We start from the raw sequence: 22,509 nt of genomic DNA on the forward strand, positions 1-22,509 counted from the left end.
ACTCATTCAGAATCAAATGTAAACATCCAAATAAATTCAATACTTACGCGATTAGACATGCTGCATGACGAACACTTTGTAAAGATCCATTTTGAGGGTTATATTAGCTGTGTGAACTGTGTTTATGCTGTTCAAGGCAAGAGCGAGCTCCGTGGGCGGAGAGCACGAGAATTAAAGGGGCCGCAACCTATATATCGGTGCATAGTTAATAATGCCCCAAAATAGGCAGTTAAAAAAATGAATAAAAAAAAATCTATGGGGTATTTTGAGCTGAAACTTCACAGACACATTCAGGGGACACCTTAGACTTATATTACATCTTTTAAAAAGACGTTCTAGGGCACCTTTAAATTCCCCAAAGAATCATTGATGAAACTGTTAAGCAATCTGTATAAGGAATCTGAACCAGAATTGTTAAATTCATTAAGATTTCCCATCCCTATTGCTGACATCACTTCCTTTGTTCCACAGTGGTACGGGAGGAGCAGAGGGCTCTCCCCTGGCCATTCGTTCGCCCTGTGGGTCCCCCCCACTCTCCTCCTCTGCTTCCATCATCTCCTCAATCCCGTTCGCTCAGTGTGGGATCCTCCCCCAGCCGGGCCCCCCACCGTCCCGCCGTGTCCCTGGGGCTCCAGCAGGGTCAGACCCCTTCCTCCCAACTCAACGACAGCTGCAGGACAAAGCGCACCAGGTACATCTCAACGACACCTCACGGCCAGTTACGGCATACTTTAGTCTAAATCGAGCACTTTTCTTGCAAATATTTACATTGCATCCTCTTCGCTTTTTCCATCTGGTGCTTATTTTGGCGAATGAGAGCATTGGCTCTGTGGGAATGAAAGTGAAGAGACACTGAGGTCGTTCATGTTCACTATGAGCCACTTCCTGTGTTAGATGAGTGCATGGTCGACTTGGCGGCAAGAATGTGAATTCAGCTCATTAGTGCATCATTAGTGTATCACTGTGTATCGCATAAAGGTCAGATACACTGTCTGTTTATTCTTCTAACACGTAAGCGGCCTTGACCGTTATCTTTTGGAGAAGTGCTAAACATTTCTCTTCTCCTCTCTCTTTCTTCTCCTCTTCCTTTCATCTCTGATTATGACATGCTCATTTTATGCATTGAATTCCCCAATTATGACACGTGTTGTTGAACCCATGACTTGTATCTCATTCATTTGATGAGTTTGAACTTTTCTTTTCTTTTCAACCACACATTTTATCTCTCTTTTATTCTGTCATTCCATGCTAGCTCTCTAAATAGATCTAGGCTCAGCTTTCATTGACCCTCAGTCTTGAACGTCATTGTCTTAAACTTCTTAGCTAGTTCCAATTAAAGGGATGGTTCACCAACACATGAAAACTCCTGTCATTATTTACTTCTGTGGAACTCAAAAGGAGAATTTTGGAGAATCTTCAAAATGGCAACGTGTGAAGATTCTTTAGAATTCTTTTTGTGTTCCACAGATGATAAAATAGCCTACGGTTTGAAAACGTAATGACAGAATTTTCATTGTTGGGTGAATTACTATTTCATGATTTTGCTTTCGTCCTTATTGTGAGTGTATGAATAATTAATACAATTTCCTGTACAATGATTTGATAATACACATTTGTAACTAAACTGGAATCTCTTTTGGTCTTTCCGTACCCTTTCCACTAAGGAGTGTTTTAGAATATAGATATAGAAGTTTTTAGAGCTCATTTTACTATAGTGTTAACCCTCAGCTGTCAAACATCCTCTGTCCTGAGCAGCAAGTAATAAAAGCAGTTGAAAAAAATGACATTCTTATTTAATCACTTGTCAATGAATCATTGTAACAGACTGAAAGGATATGACACTTTTGGTTTTAGATTCTACACTTAATGGTCTGGAGCACCTCAGGACCTTGTTTCAGTCCAGACATTTGTCTTAGCCTCAGGGTGCTGCTCTTGACCAGTGGTTGTTCATTATTAGTTATATATATGCTGCCGTTCAAAGGTTTGGGGTCGGTAAGACATTTAACGATTTTGAAAGTTTCTTATGCTCATAAATGCCTTCATGTGATGTTAAAGCCATTACTACTTCAGTCTACAGTCTTCAGTGTCACATGATCCTTCAGAAATCATTCTAATATGCTGATTTGCTGCTCAAGAAACATTATTATTATCAATGTTGCTCCGGTTTTATAGCATCAAATAGCTAACTAAAACCAAACTTATTTAAAGAACGAACACCAGCATGATAAAAACTGCCTAATATGACAGAAATTGTCTTTGGAAAAAAATATTTGAAATGTAATTTAATTGTTTAGTTTGTCTCACGTCCCTCTGGAATACATGGAAAGAGCGGGGTTTATTACCTGTACTGCTTCCAGCCACCTGGGGGCAATCAGGACGCTTTGGCTTCACTTGTCAGGACTCGTGTGGCACGCTTGGTTCCCACTGTATTGGCAGCCAATGAGCTCGCTGCTCAGCATTCAAATTCTCGCTTATTGTTTGCTGTAGCAGTTTGCAGCGCGCTTTCAGAAGCCCCCCACCTTCCCCAGCTCCACCTGTGCAGATCTGCTATAAGGGTGATTCATGTATGCTTGTACAGCAGCAGCATGTCTTGCTTGCTTATAACAGAATGTCATGTGCATTGGCAGTGGCAAGTTCTGAACCTGCTCTGCAGCAGCAGCAGCAATACAAACAGCAGCAGCAGCGTAGCAGATCTATTCCGCCAAGACCAAACACATTAGCACTCTCTCCGAGAGTTGTCATGATAGAACCCCATTTATTTGAAATACAGATCTTTTGTAACATTATAAATTTGATCAAAATAATGTGTCCTTGTTGAATAAATGTATTAATTTCTTTTAAAAAATTACTGACCCCAAATTTTTGAATGGTTGTATGTGTATATATATATATATATATATATATATATATATATATGCATTTGATACAATTATTGCATTGGATAACACAATATTTAAAGACCTTTTCAAGTAAAATATTTCACAAAAATCATGTTATACATGAAAACAAAGAAGTATTTGCAAACTTTCTGGTAGTCAGATACTGCAGTAAACACAGTGTTGCAAAGTCCATGGTTTTCCCGCGGAATTGGGCTACTTTAACACTGTTGCTGCGGGTTGTTTTTCCTGTCCGCGGGTTGAAGCAACCCCAAATAACATGATATTTAGCCCCTGGAATGCACATTTTCCCAAGGGAACCCCACCAAAAACAGGTTTTAACCCCCTGGAACGCAATTTTTACTTGGGGACCCCCTCTGAAACGCAATTGGGCTAGTTTTGAGTTGCAATTGACCCTTCGCAAAGACCCGCCCCCCTTAGTTACTGTTGCTTTGTCTGACAAGCCATGGCACTGTCATACCACACGCGGTGAAAAATACATTGCAGAATACATCGCGTCGACAGACAAGATAAAGCAGGTGACTTATGATATTAAAAAAAGTCCAAGCTTTCAAACTGTGTAGTTTTTTTTTTAAGAAATTCAAACAATAAAAACCGTTTTGTGGCTCTTTAATGTGTCGTGACCATGGTCGTGACAGATTGCTGTAACGCTGTAACGCCTCAGATCGTAAACTGATCATCTCTTCCTACTAGTCCATTTATAGCATCAAATAAACATGAATGAACATGAGAATGAATGTTGTTTCAAACGCGGAAAGACGTCAATATACACAATTTTTCAAGTTTAACTCCACTGAGGTTAATCTTCTAACTCCTGATTGCTTTGTCGGACAAAATGGCGGATTCGGCGTTCTGATTGGTTACATCGCTTGTCAATCAAACTCGCGGCGAAGGGTCAATTGGGTGGGTTTTGTTGTGAAAACCTGGCAACCCTGATTAAAATGATGAACTAAACACTTCTACAAACCTTTGGACTAAAATGTACTAAAATGCCCATGATACCAGTTTAAAGTCAACAAAACTGCTCAGAATAGATGGTTCTGTGAAAAACTTGTGCATTAAGTCTCCTCTTGCTTGATATTTTATGACCTAATTCATACATTTACATATCACCCATCCCCCACACACACCACAAATGTTCAAAAACAGAAAAAATGATTGACAAAGCTGTTGCGCCAGCTACCACTTCTGTTAAGCAAGCAATCAAAATTATATTTAAGCTATAAATATCATCTCAGAATATCAGCCACTGCATTTGACTGCAGCTGTTGTCCAAATCAAAACCTGATGTTAATTTGCAACATCACAACATATTCGCTTTTAATCTGTTGAGATTAAAAAGCAGACATCACATTACACAATCATTGCCTGTGTCCTCTTTCACTGGAATTTGTTTTTATACAATGTTGAGTTTTGAATTTGCGTTTACAGTTATGTTTAATTAAGTTTTTATTTGTCCCCTTTTTCTGTCACATTTGTTTCTTTTTCTTTTTTTCATTTTATTTATTTCTCTGTTTTCACTCTCCTACCCTTCTTTTGTATTCTCCTTGGCCCTCCGTCCCGTCCCTCTATCGCTGTTGTTTGTCCATTTCCTCATATCCTGTAGCCATCAGGGTCTAGTTGCCAGGAGCAACCTCTACAGTCGCCATATCAACAGCCGAGACCTCGGGCAATTATTGGCGGAACAACAGAACCCCTTGAAGCTTCCAGGTAATGCACCGTTTGAACCGCAATCAACCATTTACCATGGCGCAACGTGAAAAGTTACGATGGTCCGCAGGAAACCACATTAGTAAACCATTAGTAGCTGTCGTGTGTGCTTCCTCAGGGCTGAAAGCAGAGCTCTGTGAGAGAGTGTGTGACACAGGGGCAAAGGCAGATGCAGTGGAACACAAACACACTTCAGAAAGGTCGGACTTTTCTCACATAACCTTTGTGAGAGTCAGTTTCTCCTGGTGCTGCTCTTTGTATTATTTACATGTTTATTGGAAGCGAATACTAAAGAAAACACCAGGGATTCATAATGAGGTAATGACTTGGCCTTCACAGAATCAACGCCTACAGAATTCCACAGAAAGCACTGCAGATTTCTGCTGCATTCGTTTGTTTATATGTTTGTTAAGGAGGTTTGCTAAGCCAAGCATTACTGTAATTAGAGCTAAAATTTGAACAAACTCTTAACCCTGAGTATTCAGGTTTGCTGCCTCGTCTCATACTAACATGCGTGTTTAGGGAAAAATCTGTCTTTTTTTGCAGGACAAAATTTCCTGAACATCACAGACCAACCCTTGTGAAAAATAAGCGCGCTTAAATGTATTGAATGCGCACTTGTAGTGTACTTCAAATCTTTAAAGTATATTTTTAAAAATCTGTACTTGCAGATAATATATTAATGAAATAAATGGCCACTTAAGTGTGTAGAAACACAAGCATACTCTAGTTAAGTGCACTTTTAAAAAGTGTTCTTTGTAATAGTGTCAAATTAAAAGTTTTAAAGTACATTTTAAATCATTGTTTTAATCATTTTCTGTGCTTTAAAGAAGCACACTCATTTTGATCTGTTAATGGTGCTACAGAGGATGTTTTGTTTTATACATTTTTGCAATATTACTTGAAACTGTCTTTACTAACTGATAAAAGACTATTTATTAGGTGCACTGAAAGGAATAATATTAATATACATCATCTGTGCACGAGGTAGGGCCTTAAAAACATCAGCCAATCTGGCTTGTCAATCACTGCCATGACGTTCCTTGTGAGAGACGTGCGCAGCTGCGCGCTCCAGTAACTTTCCACATTCCACAGGCGCCGCATGCAATGTTTTTGTCAGGAGACGGGAGTAACAACTGCAGATTATGAGTTACATGCGGTGAGTCCGACATAATGAATCCACTAACACGACACAGCGAATGCCGGTGGTAAACACTCGTGTTCCAATACTCGTGCACGAGTTTTGGGAGGCGTTCCCTCGAAATGAGTTGTGAAGGAGGGGGGTTGTTCTTACGCATGCGCTCATTTCAAAAACTCACTAACAGTCTTTGGTTTCTCAGTCGACGAAAAGATCCTCTGTAGCACCTTTAACTAACATACTAAACTATATGTGAAGTCCTTGATTATAATTTGAACTGTAGTGTGATATTCAATATTACATTTAAAGTTAATATATTTTAAATGTACTCAATTGCAAATGTGTAATTACAAATATACTTGATACAAGTTTCAATAGAAATAACATTAAAGTATATTAGTTAACGAATGCTTGTTAGTACATTCTTAAGTATTAAGTAGGTAAAAAAAAAACACTCTTAAGTGCATTTAACCTTCTATGGTATGCATTGTTCTAATCATGAAATATTTTTTTAAAATACGTTTTTATTACATGAAATAGATTCAATTACACAAATCAAAAAAGGTTTTTGAAAAAAAAAAAAAAATTTTTTTTGGGGGGGGGGGGGGGGGGATTACCTAGGGAACGCTGTACCACAATAAAAAATGGTTAAAGTATTTTTTTCTATAAAATTATAATTTTCTTTTCTATTTAAATGCACATTTCTTTTAGACATTAATAAATTTATATACTTGGTACTCATGCAAACCAAAATTAATGAGATCACTATCATTCGGCTAACTCATCCTCACTCTCATCTGAAAAGAAGAATAATAATTTTGTTATTTATACATAAATACTATACTACAATAAACTCTTAAAATACATAAATAACTTCAATTATATTGTTGATGCTACTACTTATAAAATATCCCAATGGGGAAATACATTTCTGCAATTCCACTGTGATACAGCGTTGCCATATGGCAACATACTTATTTTTCCACAGTGTTGCCATAACACTGAAACATTGATATTTTCTCAATTTACAGTAAAACTATGTTAGACAAAGTTGATTTGTGAATAAAAATATATAATTTACTTATCAAAGATGCTGCAAAAAAGATGTTTAGAAATAAGGTTAATAGAGCAATTTCTGGAGCACTTCAACAGGTGTCTTTCCTGTGAGGGTGACAGTTGGAAAGAGTTTTGGAGGGAAATTCAAATGTCATTTGACAGCACATAACTGGCTACCTTAAGGCCTGTCCTTTTATTTCCCATAGTGCAATATATTGTATTTTTTTTCTAAATAACAAGGAAATGGGTAGAAATTAATTGTTGCCATAATATGGCAATGCCATACCACAAAGGGTTAATATAAACTTTAAATGGTTAGACTTTATTTTACAGTGTCTGTGATAGTGTAATTATACTTAAGTACTGAGTAATAATAATTAACTGCATGTACTTACTATAGGGTAAGGAGGATTAAGGTTTGGTTTAGAATTAGTCGCACGTAATTATGTATAATGTATAGTTATTACTACAGTACCACATGTAATATGTGGAACAAAGACACTGTAAAAGAAAGTGTTACCCTTTAAACTACATTTTAATGTATTATATACTGTCATAAAACAGTACATTTAGTTTGCACTTAAGTATTATTTCCATAAATACTCTTTTCAAAAGTATGCCAAAGTGTACTTCTTTTTCACAAGGGAAAACAGTTTTAATAAAGTTTCTCAAACTATATATAGCTATATTTGTTTTCTATTTTTGTATAGATTTTGTTTACATAGTGTACCCGCCCTCAGCCATTCAGATGTGTGTAGGGTTTTTTTTTGTTGTTTATCTTGGTGGATGAAGGAAGAAAAAAAAAAAAAAAAAAAGGATGAAAAATTCCATTGAATTTCTATTTTAGAGACCAGAATATCTTAGATGTTTGGAGGCAGGCTTTTTTGACTTCCAGAATACCCTAGTGACATATTAGGATCGTTGCAATGAGTTTTCTTCAGAAAATGTAAAAATCTGGTTTGTTCACTATTTTTGCCTAATATGATAATGCTCTCAGCTGCAACTAAGAGTCTAGTACTTTCAAATCAGTTTGCCATCTGTATTATATCTGAACTGTGGCATTTTACATATTTTCCTTTACATTAAAAAAAAAATGTGAAAAAAGTATGTTCTGTGTGGGCCTAGTTATGACTCAGTGACAGGAAATACAGTGTGTGCATGTTCCTACTTTTATGATTTTTTCTTTTTGATCATTTTGATTTCACTTGCTGCTTCTCTTCTCAGCCCTGGCCTTGTATTTTATTGTCCTGAAATCATCTCTGCTGCTGAGTTTCTTGTTTCTTGCTCTCCAGCTTTCATTGTTTTTCATCTTCTTTTCCAGACCGCATCTTCAAGGCCAGGTTGTTGCCCTTCCAACACTTGCTGCCCCCAAGAAAGATCATCCTCAGGAGCAGACCTCCATAGCACCCTTGGAGCGCAAAGAAGAGCAATACAGTGATCTGAAGACCAAAGTGTCACAGAACAGAAAAGAGGATTGGAGGAAAGGTGGAACGGCTGAGATCTCGAGGGGCGGAGGGAGAGGCGAATGGTCTTGGACGGTTGGGGAGAGCCGTTGTACGGCTCAGTGGGTCCGACAGAAACAAGAGTATCGCAGCACGAGGCCCTGGTGACGAGCCGCCTTCAAAGCTGTTAAGAAATGAACTGTTGGACATTGCAAAGGAAGCTAGATGTGAGAATAATAAAGGGGAAATGATTTAAAGAATTTTTAATAAACCACAAAAGTGAAAAAAGACCTTTAATGAAAATAACATACCGTAAGCAGCTATTTGTAACTCCATTAGATTTGTGCTTTTAAGACTTTTTTTTTTTTTAAACCAGTCCTATTTATAAAACTTCAGTGATTCATTTTATAGCTTGTGCTTTTTTTAATCACAATTTTTTTATAATGTTTTTCAAAGAAAAGTACAGTTTTTTTTCCATGGAAAATTAAATGAAATGGTTCAAATTGTTCTGTTAGTTTGATTTAGATCACTGCTCTCAAACAACAAATACTTTTACAGTCAAACTGATGCTCATTATTGTACACTGATCTCATAATGATCTCAATCCCTTGTGGAAATCATTTATATCATACCGAGACAAACAGATTAAACCCTTGGAAACATATGACCAAGGACATTAGTGCATGCAGCTCCTAATAGCTTTTCTAAAGTTATGATACATGTACCATCTAAATGTCTCAGTCACAGCAGACATCATCAACATACACTAAAAAGTGGGTATAAATACATACAGCTCATCACATCCTCTCAATCTGACGTGGAAAACCCTGACACACATGGTGGCCATTTTTCAATATGTGCATTTTCTGGAATATACATTTAAAAAATGTTCCCTCTCAAATGTTCAAGCTGACATTTTATTCTGAATGTGTATTTACTCTTTTTAAGATGTTTATGCACAGTAATAAGTATACAGTGCTTTTCAAATCATCTGTATTAGTGCTGGCATCCATTACTGTAAGTTTGTTTAAACAGGTTCCAAACCTGCCAACAGGTCACATTTCCCAACTTCACTATGTGTGACAATCACTGAATTCTACAAAACATAGTTCACAATACTTTGATTTTTTTGTTAGACAAACTCAGTGACATACCTAATGATTTCTATTTCTATAGTCCCATTTTCTTCAAATGAATGAATGTGTACAGCTTTAATGTACAATCTGTAATTATAAAATCAAAGAAAAGACAAAAAATCCTACAGCACTATGCTAATGCACACGGTTCAAAATATCTCAAACATTTTAAACTCAAACCAATAAAGAACTGGCCATCTGTGAAGACTACGAAGACATTTTAAACTAAGTACTTGTGTTCATATTGCTTATTTAGATAACTGCCTATTTTAATTTTGTCAGTGAGATCTTGACATTTTGTTTAAATATCTATTTAACTATGTTAAATAACTATTTATGGGAAAGTAAATTCTAGGAGTAAGAATGAGACAGAAAATTTGACCCTGATGTCAAACCAAAGTGCTCAAGCCTTACACTGAACAGCCCATTCTTGCCAGACGTGTTTTCCCTTTGTTGCCGGTCAACATGCCATTTAGTCGTCCTTACCGGCCTGTAATGTTTTCAGTCTAGCAACTGAGAGAAGCCCGAATCAAACTTGTAAAATGTTAGCACCTCATTCCTCATTGCGTGACCTTTTAGGCACATACAAGTTCAAGACAATTGCATCTTCCCTGCTCATCCGTTTCCCTTTTTATTTAACTAAAATGTTCTTCAGTAGTTTAGATTATTTTTTTCATCAAAAGTTCTCACAGAGACGTTTGTTTGTCTCCAGTCTAACTGTCCAGGCATGATGTCCGTACAGATTTAGGATGACCTCGCTCTCATTGGACACTCCGCCCGAACTTGTTCTAGTACGAATCCCTCAGTAGTGCGAGGTAGATCTCAGACTTGAGGAAACGGGGGTAACAGTCCATTTCCAGGAGGCAGTAGATGCGCTTTTGGGCATGTGAGAGGGAAGTGTGAGAGGGGGCTTTGAGGAGCTCTATGGTCAGTTCTCTTGTCTTACTGTCCAGATTCACCTAAAAGTGGTGGAAAGAAATTTGTAATTCACAAATATCCACACAAAATAGTTAATAAAGAGACATTCAATCAAAAATTATAAGTATATTATTTAAAATATATATATATATATTTTTTTTTTATTATTTCAATTATACAGTCATTTTATAGATTTATGTGAGGAAAGGACAGAAATTAGCTTGTATAATATGGCACTGAGGCGGTCATGCTCCAAAAATGACAACAATTACTTTTAATTTAAAGGTGCAATATGTAAGATTTTCTGTCCGCTAGAGGTCGCTAGAGGCCTATTCAAAACAAAGGCGTAGCTTGGTGATGCCAAGTTTGAGCGTGGAATCTTGAGACATGTGGTCTTCACCTCACAGCAATTGGGATAGAACTCAAGAAGAAATCATGTTCATGGATGCGATTATTAAAGTTACTGTAGTATGAAGCAGAGCAGGACCGAGTGTTGTGGGAGCTGAACGAGGCACTGGAGAGATTGTGCAACACACGCCTCACAAGCAGCGGAACTTTTGTTATGCCACAGACGCCGGCGCTGCTTCTGCTTTTCCGGTCATGAGTATGATGTAACGCATTATTAATTTTAAAACATATTGTATGATGGAGAAAATTCTGTATTACTGTTACTAAAAATAAAGCTGCATCTGATTATGCTATGTTAGCTACTTGACAACATAATGTTTTTCTCTGAGACATGGTAAAGCATAGTACTCGCAAAAATAAATAAATAAATAAATCAAGAAAATTAGATTTAAACAATAAGACTAAACATGTTGAGCTATATAACAATAATTAGTTTTCTGTCTATTAATATATCAAAACGGTTGTTCCCTTATCTATTAAAACGTAAATATTAAAGCATTTTTGGCGTTTCCATGGTTTCTACAAAATAAAACCGGAAACCGAGGATAATGCCGGGTGTGATGCAAACGACAGGCGACTCCTCACATGTCCCGGAGCCTTGGTTAAAAGTACTCAAGTGAACAAAATATATAACACTGGCCTAGTGGTTTTTGGATATTTTACTGCAAAATTCTTACATATTGCACCTTTAATTACTTCTACAAAAATGTTCTTTAAGTCTTCTGAAGCCATAAAACAGATTTGTGAGAAGAAATGACAGAAATTTCCTTTGGTTTTATAATAGGCACTGGGACTGTCAAGCTCTAAAAAAAATTTTTTTTTCATTATTTTTATTTTTAATTATACAAAAATGAGCTATAATTCTTTGTCTTTGATTTCTTCTGAAGTCATATTTTTTGTGAGGAAAGGACTGAAATTAGCTTGAAATTTGAAATTTCTGCTGCACTAGTGAAATTTCAAGTTTCAAAAATTCATCCAATTTCATTTAAATTTGGCGCACATTAAACATGGTAAAAATGAGATTTGAGAACTATTGTAAAGGGGGGCGTTTTTAGAATGACTTTAGAACACTTATATATTAATGTACGAGTCATATGGACTATTTCTATGGTACTTTTATAGTTTTTTTTTTTTTTTTTTTTGGGGTCATTTTTCAGTTCAGCAGCCCCAGTCCCGATTTATTTACATTGTAGGAAAAAGAGCAGCTTTGGCATGTTGGGTGAAATATTTGTTTATGCTGTAAACAGACAAACAAACAGCCAAATTTAGATAAATCTACCTCTCTGGGAGCACCGAGCTGGATGTAAGTCTCAGAAATCATTTTTGCCCGCCTATGCAGGCTGAATTTGTTGGATGACTGTCTGTACTGCTCACAGGCCGAGTAGAACTGCAGGTTTTCCTCACTGAATTCGGATCGCAGGAACGCTTCAAAGACTGTGACTCCCACTAAAGGAAAGGTGAGATGAGAGAAGGAGAAAGAACCTTAACGAACAGCTATTTCTGTTTACAAATGGGAGGGGTTGAGGCTCAGATGATACGTTCACATGCATGTTCTGCCATACACCCACACGTCACATAGCAGTTACCACAAAAATGAGAGAAGAAAAGAGCTTTGGACGTCAATATCTTGAGGGTTTATCTCACAGCACATACCTTCCTTCCCTCACATTTTCTCGAAACCCTTGAACTGCGGGGTTGCGACACTCTTGAGTGAGAAAATAGAAGTCGAACGGGGGCAGGGCTCTGGAGTTACAACATACTGGTGTTCCAACATTTCAACCAGTCCAGACACCAAAACACATCCACCACACAATTCAAAAAAAGCTTTAAATGCTGTATAATCCACACTAGCTTGACCGATAAAAAAAAATTTGGAACAAAAAAAAAAATATTGAACTTAAAATATGGTTTGGATTTAAAAAGATCCAAAGTCAAGTTTTAATCAAGTTTTAGTTACTGATAAACTTATTTTCCATAAATTCCAGAAAATATTATATGGTTTGAATGGTTGAGCCATTGAATGGTTCCCATCACTATATTTTGAAATGGAAATGCAATTTTTATTTACTTCTCTTCCCATCATGCTGCAGAAACAGTCCAAAGGATGTTACATATTTGGTGTCACAATTTTACGAAATGTTGTTTTTTGTAATGTGGGAATATTACACGCGATACGGTTGATTTATTGAATATCAATTCAACAGATTAAAGTATTATGGTTTTGGTAATTAAAATACGTTTATAATAATCTTCTACAATAAACTGAATATCAATTTAACAGACTGTCAAGATTACTGACTGATATGGAATACCTATAAAAGAGATAGTTCACCCAAAAATGAAAATTATCCCATGATTTACTCACCCTCAAGTCATCCTAGGTGTACTGCATATGACTATCTTCTTCCAGACAAACACAATCAGAGATATATTTAAAAATATCCTTAGTCCTCCAAGGTTTATAATGGTTGTGAATGGCTGGTCAAATTTTGAAGACAAAAAAATGCATCCATCCATAAAAAGAATTAATCCATTCAACTCCAGGGGGTTAATAAAGGCCTTCTGAAGTGAATCGATGCATTTGTGTAAAACAAATATCCTCATTTAAAACTTTATAAATTCAAAAAACAAGATAGTCATATACACCTAGGATGGCTTGAGGGTGAGTAAATCATGGGATCGTTTTAATTTTTGGGTGAACTATCCTTTTAAACAGTATGTTATTTATGGAAAGCACCATTACATATGTACAGAGAGAATTAGTCTCCAAATTAGCAAGATCAGTGACACAGAATCGACTGAATTGCTCACTCTATGTTATACTTTGTCTAAACTGGAACTGCAAAATGTGCTACGTGAGCATCAGTGTATTATTAGATTTTATGAGGTTTGTTACACTAATAAATTGCTTCCAGGGTTATAACAGAAATACAAAAGAGGGTAATACCAACAAAGAGGCTGTTAATCATTAAACTCTATTAATTTTAACACTAAAACATGACATCTGGTGTCAAGACAAGCATAACCATAACCATTATTAGTCCACTGTTTATACATCACAAGCTGCACTAATAAAGAAAGCTTTAAGTTTCCATTTGAGGTCAGCTATAATTATCAGTAGTGCTTTCTATTATCACTGCCCCTAAGCATATACAGCAAGTACTAAACTTCAACACTCTGCTAAGAACATGAATCATACTTCGAATTATGTGGTTTGCTAAGAAGAGGTGTGCTACTACTTTTCTAGGAGATCTGACTAACAATGTTTACATGGTGGACAATGAACCAGGCAAAACATCCTGTAGACTTTCACTCAAGGGACTTGAAACACATCAAGAGTCCTTGTGACTGGTCTTATTTTTCTTTTACAAAACCCTGCCATCATGCTACAGACTTTTCATAGGCAAGCACCACTCACATTCCCTTCTGAAAATGTAAAAATCTAGGTGGTTTAATCTGTGAGATTGTACGTCAGCGCTCTCAACCTCTTGGGGAAAAGCCCATTATTCCATTATCTCATTTCTTCATATCGCTTTATGTTGTTAGGGAATTCTCCGGAAACTCATGCCTGAAGCTACACATGAAAGTGGTTCCTCAATGTTAAGAGGAAGCCGTTTCAAGGGTGTTTCAATGATGTAATAGATGGTTTCACTACAGAACCACAAAATTGTACTGAGCACACACCAAGGAAAACCATCTACGTGCGGCGCACATACAGTAAACACAAGTGTTGTTTACAATAGCAACACATTATTAAAAAAACTGAATTTACTGACCCACGTTCTGTTTTCTATCATGCGCCATGCACGTCTGTGATGACGCAAGATGAACGCAAACGCACCAGGGTTCGATGGAATCAATTTGAGTGTGAAACCAGACCAACGCTGCGGGGGGCACCAGGAACAATTGCGCCCCGGGCTCGGACCGCGGCAAACAAGCCCAGTGTGCAAATAGCTGTAGATGCTATTTACACTAAGTGAAAATAGCATTTTCTTAGCAATATGCTATTTACACCAGATGAAAATAGCAATAGATTCTATTTACACCAGGTAAAAGTATCAGTTCTTTGCAATAAGAGTAAATAGTAATTAGATGCTATCTATACTTTATATTGGCAGATCCTATTTGTACCTCAGTATTTTTGTACATTAACAGGATGCAAAAATATCATAGAGTGTAAATGATAATATTTATTAAAATTATTAAATGGATGCTGCCTTATTAGGAGAATAAAAACCCTCCCTACACCTTCCCCTAAAACTACCCAATAAACATTTTTAATATTATTAAACACTCGTTCGCAGTTTATTTCCACTTTTAAAGTATTATTTTAATTTTTATTGAAAATAAATGAGAGCTTGGCAAAAGGCGGATTCGAATCAACGTCGATCGCGTTAAAAGCCAAGTCTGCGACCCTTACTCGCTACTGCTGCACCATTGAGGACACTGTCTTTTTTAAAACTTGAGTGGCCCAACCAGACATTGGTGGGTGGAGCTAGTGTAAATGGCATAATATATATATATATATATATATATATATATATATATATATATATATATATATATATAAATAGACACATAAATAACACAAATAACCTCAAAGTGTTAAAGGTGCCCTAGAACTTTTTTTTAAAAGATGTAATATAAGTCTAAGGTGTCCCCTGAATGTGTCTGTGAAGTTTCAGCTCAAAATACCCATAGATTTTTTTTAAATTCATTTTTTAACTACCTATTTTGGGGCATAATTAGAATGAGCCGATTCAGGGTGTGTGGCCCTTTAATTCTCGTGCTCCACGCCCACGGAGCTCGCGCTTGCCTTAAACAACATAAAAAAAGTTCAAACAGCTAATATAACCCTCAAAATGGATCTTTACAAAGTGTTCGTCATGCAGCATGTCTAATCGCCTAAGTACAGTGTTTATTTTGATGTTTACATTGATTCTGAATGAGTTTGATAGTGCTCCGTGGCTAACGGCTAATGCTACACTGTTGGAGAGATTTATAAAGAATGAAGTTGTGTTTATGCATTATACAGACTGCAAGTGTGTAATAATGAAAATAGCGACGGCTCTGGTCTCCGTGAATACAGTAAGAAACGATGGTAACTTTAACCACATTTAACAGTACATTAGCAACATGCTAACGAAACATTTAGAAAGACAATTTACAAATATCACTAAAAATATCATGTTATCATGAATCATGTCAGTTATTATTGCTCCATCTGCCATTTTTCACTGTTGTCCTTCCTTGCTTACCTAGTCTGATGATACAGCTGTGCACATCCAGATGTTTCCCCTGTCTAATGCCTTTCATAATGTTGGAACATGGGCTGGCATATGCAAATATTGGGGGCGTACACCCCGACTGTTACGTAACAGTCGGTGTTATGTTGAGATTCGCCTGTTCTTCAGAGGTCTTTTAAACAAATGAGATTTATATAAGAAGGAGGAAACAATGGAGTTTGAGACTCACTGTATGTCATTTCCATGTACTGAACTCTTGTTATTTAACTATGCCGAGGTAAATTCAATTTTTGTATCTAGGGCACCTTTAAACAGTAGTGTATACAGTATTATAATTTATATCTAGATCTATAATCTAGATCTGTGATCTCCATATGATATCAAACAGTATATGGTTCAATCTGCATGTATCATTTCCATTAAAACATTTCAAGCATGGCCGGGCAGTTGGCCACAAACATCTCAATTTCCAAGAACAGCGTTCCAGGTCAAAGTTAGTAGAACAACAGCTTTTCTTTTGCATGTGACGCTATGATGTCTCGCAGGCGTTCTTTGACCAGCTGCCTGGCAACTCGAGCAATTTAAAACCAAATGACTGAGCACTAACCTCTGCTCTCCAGCAAAGCATCAAGGGACTTGGCCCAACTTTCCATCTCCTTCCTGCTTAGTCGAGCTTTGGCGTGGCCCACCTGACTCCACTGCCTGAGGAAAGGCTTTCGAGCACGCCGCTCTTTAGCACTGAGAGAAACAAGAGGGTGAAAGGATATGTGACAAAGATATCCAGCAAAAAAAAAAAAATAATAAAAAAAAATGTGGAATCAATAACAGTGGGCCAAAATAAGGAGCTGGGGAGGGGTTGTTTTGCAAGTGGCGACTAGAGAATAGGCCAAAAGCAAAACAGAAACGGGAGAAAATCCCGAGGAAATATGTGCCTTGATTGTTTGCTGATTTTTATTTTACCTGGTTATGTTGTCTCTGTGCTCTGCACTTGTCAAATTTGATTGTGAGGACTGCGGTGAACCCTTATGTGAAAAAAAAAAAAAAAAAAAAAAAAGAGAGATCACTGATATGCATAACACTGTCATGATGGTAACTGACTTGATTTGAGACTTAAAGGGCACCTATTATGCCCCTTTTTACAAGATGTAATATTGGTCTTGGGTGTCCCCAGAATGTATTTGTGAAGTTTCAGCACAAAATACCCCACAGTTAATTTATTATAACCATTTGAAAATGTCATTTTTGGGGCCTGTTTTAAAAAGAGCTGTTTTGGTGTGTACCACCTTAAATATAAATGAGCTGCATATCCCCGCCCTGCCTTTGGATGAGGGCGTAACTTGCATACCTATGGCAATAAACAGTCGGTAGAAGCAGAATGGCTGAGAGTGAGAGACCCGCCGTTTTGTATGGCATTCAGCCGTACATGTTTGAACCGGAATCAGACCCAGATGATGAAGAGACTCCGGCAGAAGTAACACAATTGAGAATGGAGCAGGACGTCTCTGAATGGTTATCTGATACATTTATGTACTTATAGAGTTTTAAACGCGTCCCCTTTGCAATTATGGATGTGCAACACACACACACACACTGTGATAACGTTCGCGCAATTTTTTGAAACTACAAACACAAATACTGTGATAACGTTTGCTAAGTACAAACGAAATTACATTTACACACTATACAAACAAGGTTTAAATTATATACACAGACATTCTACGACGACGACCACAACTTTAGACGCATTTGTTATTGAATTGGCTGAAATGACTATTTGCTCAAAAAACATTAAATACACTTACTTCTTCTGGAGGTGACGTTGGATCGCGAACAGTAGGCAACGATCCACACTTGAGGATTAACTTTGAAGCAAGACCTGCTTTGAATTGACCCTCGTTCTCAAAACAGTCAGTCAAAAAATGATTCGCGCAAACATAAACGTATTTTGGAAATTTGAGTGGTGCCTTTCTTTCCTAAATAAAATCCATCCACTGCGTTTTCAGTGGCTCTGATGTCGGAAGTAAGTGAAAACTACTATGTTCATTATTACATCCCACAACAGAACACTTATGTTTCTTAGGAGACATTACCGGCTGTCGTTGAAACAATGGAGGATGGTTGACCGATCACCGAGGGCGGGGTCTATGCCAAAACCAGATTGTCAATCAAACCACGTGGGTGGGGCTTAGCGCAATTCTACGTCACAGTGAGAGCAATCTTAGAACAGGGCGTTCTGAGACAGTGCTTATGAATTATTGAGATTGTAAAAAAAACACTGGGTGGATTTTTCTCATTCTAGGGTGGTTTTGCTCACACACTGCCAACACACATTTATGGTCAAACACCATGTAAAAGTGAATTTTGCATAATAGGTGCCCTTTAAAGGAAGTATAATTTACACAAATGTTCCATGACTTAAACAAATGTCATGAAGGCGTTACGTAATGGAAAACATTCTGATAATGCCAGATCTATCAGATGCCAAAATATTCAAGATAATGAAAGTTTTTGTTCTACAGTGTGCGTGTCGTGATTTCTTGTCACAATATTGTAGATTAAAAAAAAAAACCTTTTTGCATCAATAGTGTGATTACTTTATAGAGAACATTCAGTTCCCCTTTCAGAGTTTGCTTCTTCTTTCACGGGTTTGGACAAAGCAACATTATATCTCAAGGGGTAGCACTGATTCAAACTTAACTAATTGTGTAATACAAAAGCACTCATGACTTTTCACTTCATCACACTTGTCTTGTAAATTCTGAACAAGCAGTGCTATATCCTGGAGCTGAAGCCCTGCTGCTCCTGATATATGGGAAATACATCTACTGTACAAAACATAAACATGGCTCAACAGTAAAGATGGCTTGATGGCCCAGGGCCAGTGTGAGAAGTTTCAGGCCAGTTGAAGGAACTGTGTTTTGCCAGTGCTTAGTTTGTTATATGATCTTCTATTTATTTGTTTTCTTTGATGGATTAAGTACCACCACCATTTTTTTTTTTTTCAAAACCTGCAGAATTTAAAAAAGGTAATATTATTTGGCTGGATGACATATATGAAGATTTTGTGATATTCTTGGCATCAGTTAAAATGGGTGAATAATGATAAATGAACCAAATTTTGAATTATATACCATCATTTTTTCCAGTAATTAAGAATATAGTTGTCATGGAAATACACTTTAGAGCTTAATTTCTTTTCTTTTCTTTTTTTTAAACAAAAAATGTTAGTAAAAATATAAATGTATTTTTCTGACGTTTTTTTTTTTTTTTTTTTTTTTGAAAATACACTATTGTTCACAAGTTTGGAGTCAGTAATATTAGTGCTTCCCACACATAGACTTTACTTGGGCGGGCCGCCCAGGTATAATAACGGCCGCCCAAGTATATTTGGAGACACATTTTTGCTTTGATTATTTTTATCCTCTTATACTTTTATATCCGCCCAAGATAATGAAACCATCCGCGATCGATTAACTAGTCGTTTCGTACCTGCTCATTATGTGTGCGTCAGAACTGTTTATTCCCGCGAACATTCCCACAGGTGCTGCATGTTGCAAAGTCACAAGGGGGCACTGTTGCGCGTTCTACAAGCTCACGCAACAGCGCTTCAGACTGCTTCAAAGTGATTCTCAATCAGTGAAAAGCGCAGATTTATGCCAAGCGATTGCTAATGAACTCAAGTTAATGAATTATTACAATTGTCTACTTTATGGCCTTTATATGAAACGTTTTATACGGTTGTAAGAATCTGAAGTATCAGCCTGCAATAGTACAGACATTTCAAAATAAGAGTCCCGGTGTATTTCGGGCTTGTTTATAATCAAAAGTCTAATTTTTTTCTCTCTTTCTTTTGGGCATTATTGGTATTTTGGTCACACAATAAATTGTATTTAATTTGATTTCCATTTAATTCATATTAAATTATTGTAGTCTCCCCCACAGGAAGAAAAGACTAAGAAGATTATTTGACACATAAATTATTCATTATATAAATTTTACTAGTAAAATCTGTGTCCCATTCACTGAGAGAGACACTATATGACAGCAAGGAGAACACAGGAAAAGGATAACCATTTAAATGCTGTAATTTTGCATAATTTACAATGCATAATAATGCATAATATTAGTATGTAATTAAATGTAATAGTATGCTATGTAATTAAAATTAAATGAATAAAAATAATGTTAAAAATCACACATTATTTGTTTGTCACATGTAGTAGACCATTTTTGTGCTGTGGGTAATAGGATGATTTTTCACCCGGCTACCACCGCAAGTATATTTCAAACCTGTGGGAAGCACAAATTAATACTTTTTTTCCCAATTACATTTATTTTTATGTGGTTCATTTTCATGGCATCTATTTGTATATAGTTCACTGTTTTGATTATAGTTTTGATTTATGTTCCTTATGTTTGAATTTTGAAATACAATTTATATATAAAAAAAAAAAAAACTTATAATAATCAAGGATGCTTTAAATTGACAGTAAATAATGTTACAAAATATTTCCATTTCAAATAAATGCTGTTCTTTTGAACTTTCTATTCATCAAATAAGCCTGAAAAAAGTGTATCACAGTTGCCACAAAAATATTAAGGTCAACATTGATAATAATAAGAAATGTTTCTTGAGCAGCAAATCAGTATATTAAAATGATTTCTGAAGGATCATGTGACACTGAAGACTGGAGTAATGATGCTGAAAATCAGCTTTACCATCACAGGAATAAATGACATTTTAAAATATATTAAAACAGGTATTTTAAATTATAATAATATTTCATATTACTGTTTTCCCTATATTTTTGATCAAATAAATGCAGCCTTGGTCAGCAGAAGAGACTTCTTTCAAAAATATAAAATCTTACTAACCCCAAACAATTGAACTTCAGTACATGCTTTTAATATGCAAATAATAATAATAATAAATAAACAAATAAGTGTGAGTGTGTGTGTGTGTGTGGTGAGTAAACATGTTGACTGGACCAGAACAAAATCTTTATAATTGAGTCCTGATTAACTCAATTTGTCATATTTCATATATACAATTATAATTTGTCATAATATGTCAGCTGAAAGTAATCAACTTCATTAACAAACTCTAAATCAAATCTCCAAACTTACCTGTCCAAACAAACTTTTAAGGTGTAATTTTGCAGCTGCCAGTTTGGCCCGAGCTTGCTGTCGGTGATAATGAGGAGGTTTTGGGGAGCTGGACGCATTGTTAGATTTCAGTGTGGATGACGAAGAGTGCAGGGAACCACATTTTCCCATACTCTCAAGGCTGCCTTTGGAATTAGCAGCGATCTGGCTGTCACTGTAAGCTTTAAAGCTGTCATTTAGGTTCGTAACTCTCAGTAAACCAGATTCCTTCTCCAAGCCGACCAGATTTTCCACACTAATGCTGTGATCTCTGTTAAGCTCCCCCTTTCCAGCACTTCCTGACTTTGCATCTGGGGTGCAAGGATAGGATGCTGAGGCCCCATCCGTCTCATCCTCAGAGGTGCCTGGGCTCTCATCTCTATTCCCCTGTCCCCAGGGCAAGAAGTCCAGCTCCAACAAAGCACCCACTGAACTGTACTTACGCAGCATTATGCTGGTTTTTAAAAGAAATAAAGAAAGGATGGTAGAAAGAATGCCAAAAGCCTAAAGATAGAACAACAGAATGGACAAAAAGAATTCAATTAAATGTGCGTACAGTGTCTATTCAGCTTATTGCTATCTATCCATCTATTCTATGAAACATCTGCTCAGCTTATAGATAGAAAAACAGATAGATAGATACTGTGGTAACTAGGTAATACTGTTCACTTCTATAATAACACAGCACTGTGTACATTCTCAAAGTTTTGCATCAGAGTAACAGTGTTTGTTGTTAAAAACTACTTAGTCTGTTAACCCAGTTAGAAAGAGTTAAAATGTAACCAAAGCTTTGCTTTACATTTGTAGCAAACGAGTCAACTCACGCCAAGTGAGATTCGAGTCGCCTCAGGACGCTTCAGGACTACATGAAAGACGCGACAAGACAAACCAGAAAAGCTCCCATTATAATCAACAAATGTCTTTACACTATAAGCGCTCGAAATCGTTCATTTTAATAGGACAGCTCCAGTTTGTCGCGTCGCGTCTTTGGCGCAGCGTGAAAAAAAACAAACAAACAAAACGTGACATCTGAGCAATTAAAAAAGGGTTCACATATGTCATAGAAATATACCTTAAGATAGATCCGTTTCTCGTCTTTTCATGACATGTCCATGTATAGGTCTAATTTCCTAAAGATTCGGAGTCGGTTCGTCTTTCAGCTGGAGTCCGTATAGACAGAAACACACACAACTGGATCCGAAGCGAGTCAGCTGAACGGAGTGATTCTTCGTGTAGCCGTCAAAATCACGTCTTTCGTGTCCTCCTTTTCATTTACTCCTGAGTGACAAAAGCAACGCCTATTTTCTTTTTGTCACACCCATAGTTCAGTCTGGACTTGCCCTCCCTAACGTACATACTTGGAAAGACGAGTAGCATATGACACAAGCGTTTATGGGTTTAACATGGAAACTA

The 22,509-nt window shown here is 36.7% G+C and overlaps 2 protein-coding genes across 3 annotated transcripts in view; one reads left to right on the top strand and one right to left on the bottom strand.

The window, feature by feature from the left end:
- The window catches only part of atat1 (alpha tubulin acetyltransferase 1), a 23,915-nt gene extending 15,166 nt beyond the window's left edge, over positions 1–8,749 (top strand). Inside the window, 5 exon segments of the mRNA XM_048201215.1 lie at positions 472–691; positions 4,504–4,607; positions 4,705–4,717; positions 4,719–4,807; positions 8,123–8,749. Of these exon segments, the coding sequence (XP_048057172.1) occupies positions 472–691; positions 4,504–4,607; positions 4,705–4,717; positions 4,719–4,807; positions 8,123–8,411 (715 nt within the window). The 3' untranslated portion in view covers positions 8,412–8,749.
- Positions 8,520–22,471, bottom strand: si:ch211-152p11.4 (regulator of G-protein signaling 1). Of its 2 annotated transcripts, none has more exons than XM_048201211.1 (6): positions 22,169–22,471; positions 21,079–21,550; positions 16,912–16,973; positions 16,559–16,689; positions 11,985–12,151; positions 8,520–10,338 (listed from the first exon to the last, which is right to left on the bottom strand). In XM_048201211.1, exons 2-6 carry the CDS (start codon positions 21,544–21,546, stop codon positions 10,168–10,170), a joined length of 999 nt encoding a protein of 332 aa, XP_048057168.1. In that variant the 5' UTR covers positions 21,547–21,550; positions 22,169–22,471; the 3' UTR covers positions 8,520–10,167. The 2 variants fall into 2 exon arrangements, with proteins under 2 accessions (XP_048057168.1, XP_048057167.1); XM_048201210.1 differs by having other exon boundaries at positions 21,079–21,600; positions 22,169–22,462.
- Between the last annotated feature and the right edge of the window lie 38 nt (positions 22,472–22,509).

The sequence above is a fragment of the Megalobrama amblycephala genome, linkage group LG9 (assembly GCF_018812025.1).
Source record: "Megalobrama amblycephala isolate DHTTF-2021 linkage group LG9, ASM1881202v1, whole genome shotgun sequence".
Classification (NCBI taxonomy): Eukaryota; Metazoa; Chordata; class Actinopteri; order Cypriniformes; family Xenocyprididae; genus Megalobrama; species Megalobrama amblycephala.

Excerpts from the sequence above, each read along its gene's own strand:
- si:ch211-152p11.4 (XM_048201211.1), bottom strand. The coding sequence starts at position 21,546 with ATGCTGCGTAAGTACAGTTCAGTGGGTGCTTTGTTGGAGCTGGACTTC. Across the intron at positions 16,690-16,911 it reads CACAGAGACAACATAACCAG|TGCTAAAGAGCGGCGTGCTC; the intron begins GTAAAATAAAAA and ends TGTTTCTCTCAG. Across the intron at positions 12,152-16,558 it reads TGCTTTGCTGGAGAGCAGAG|TGGGAGTCACAGTCTTTGAA; the intron begins GTTAGTGCTCAG and ends CCTTTCCTTTAG.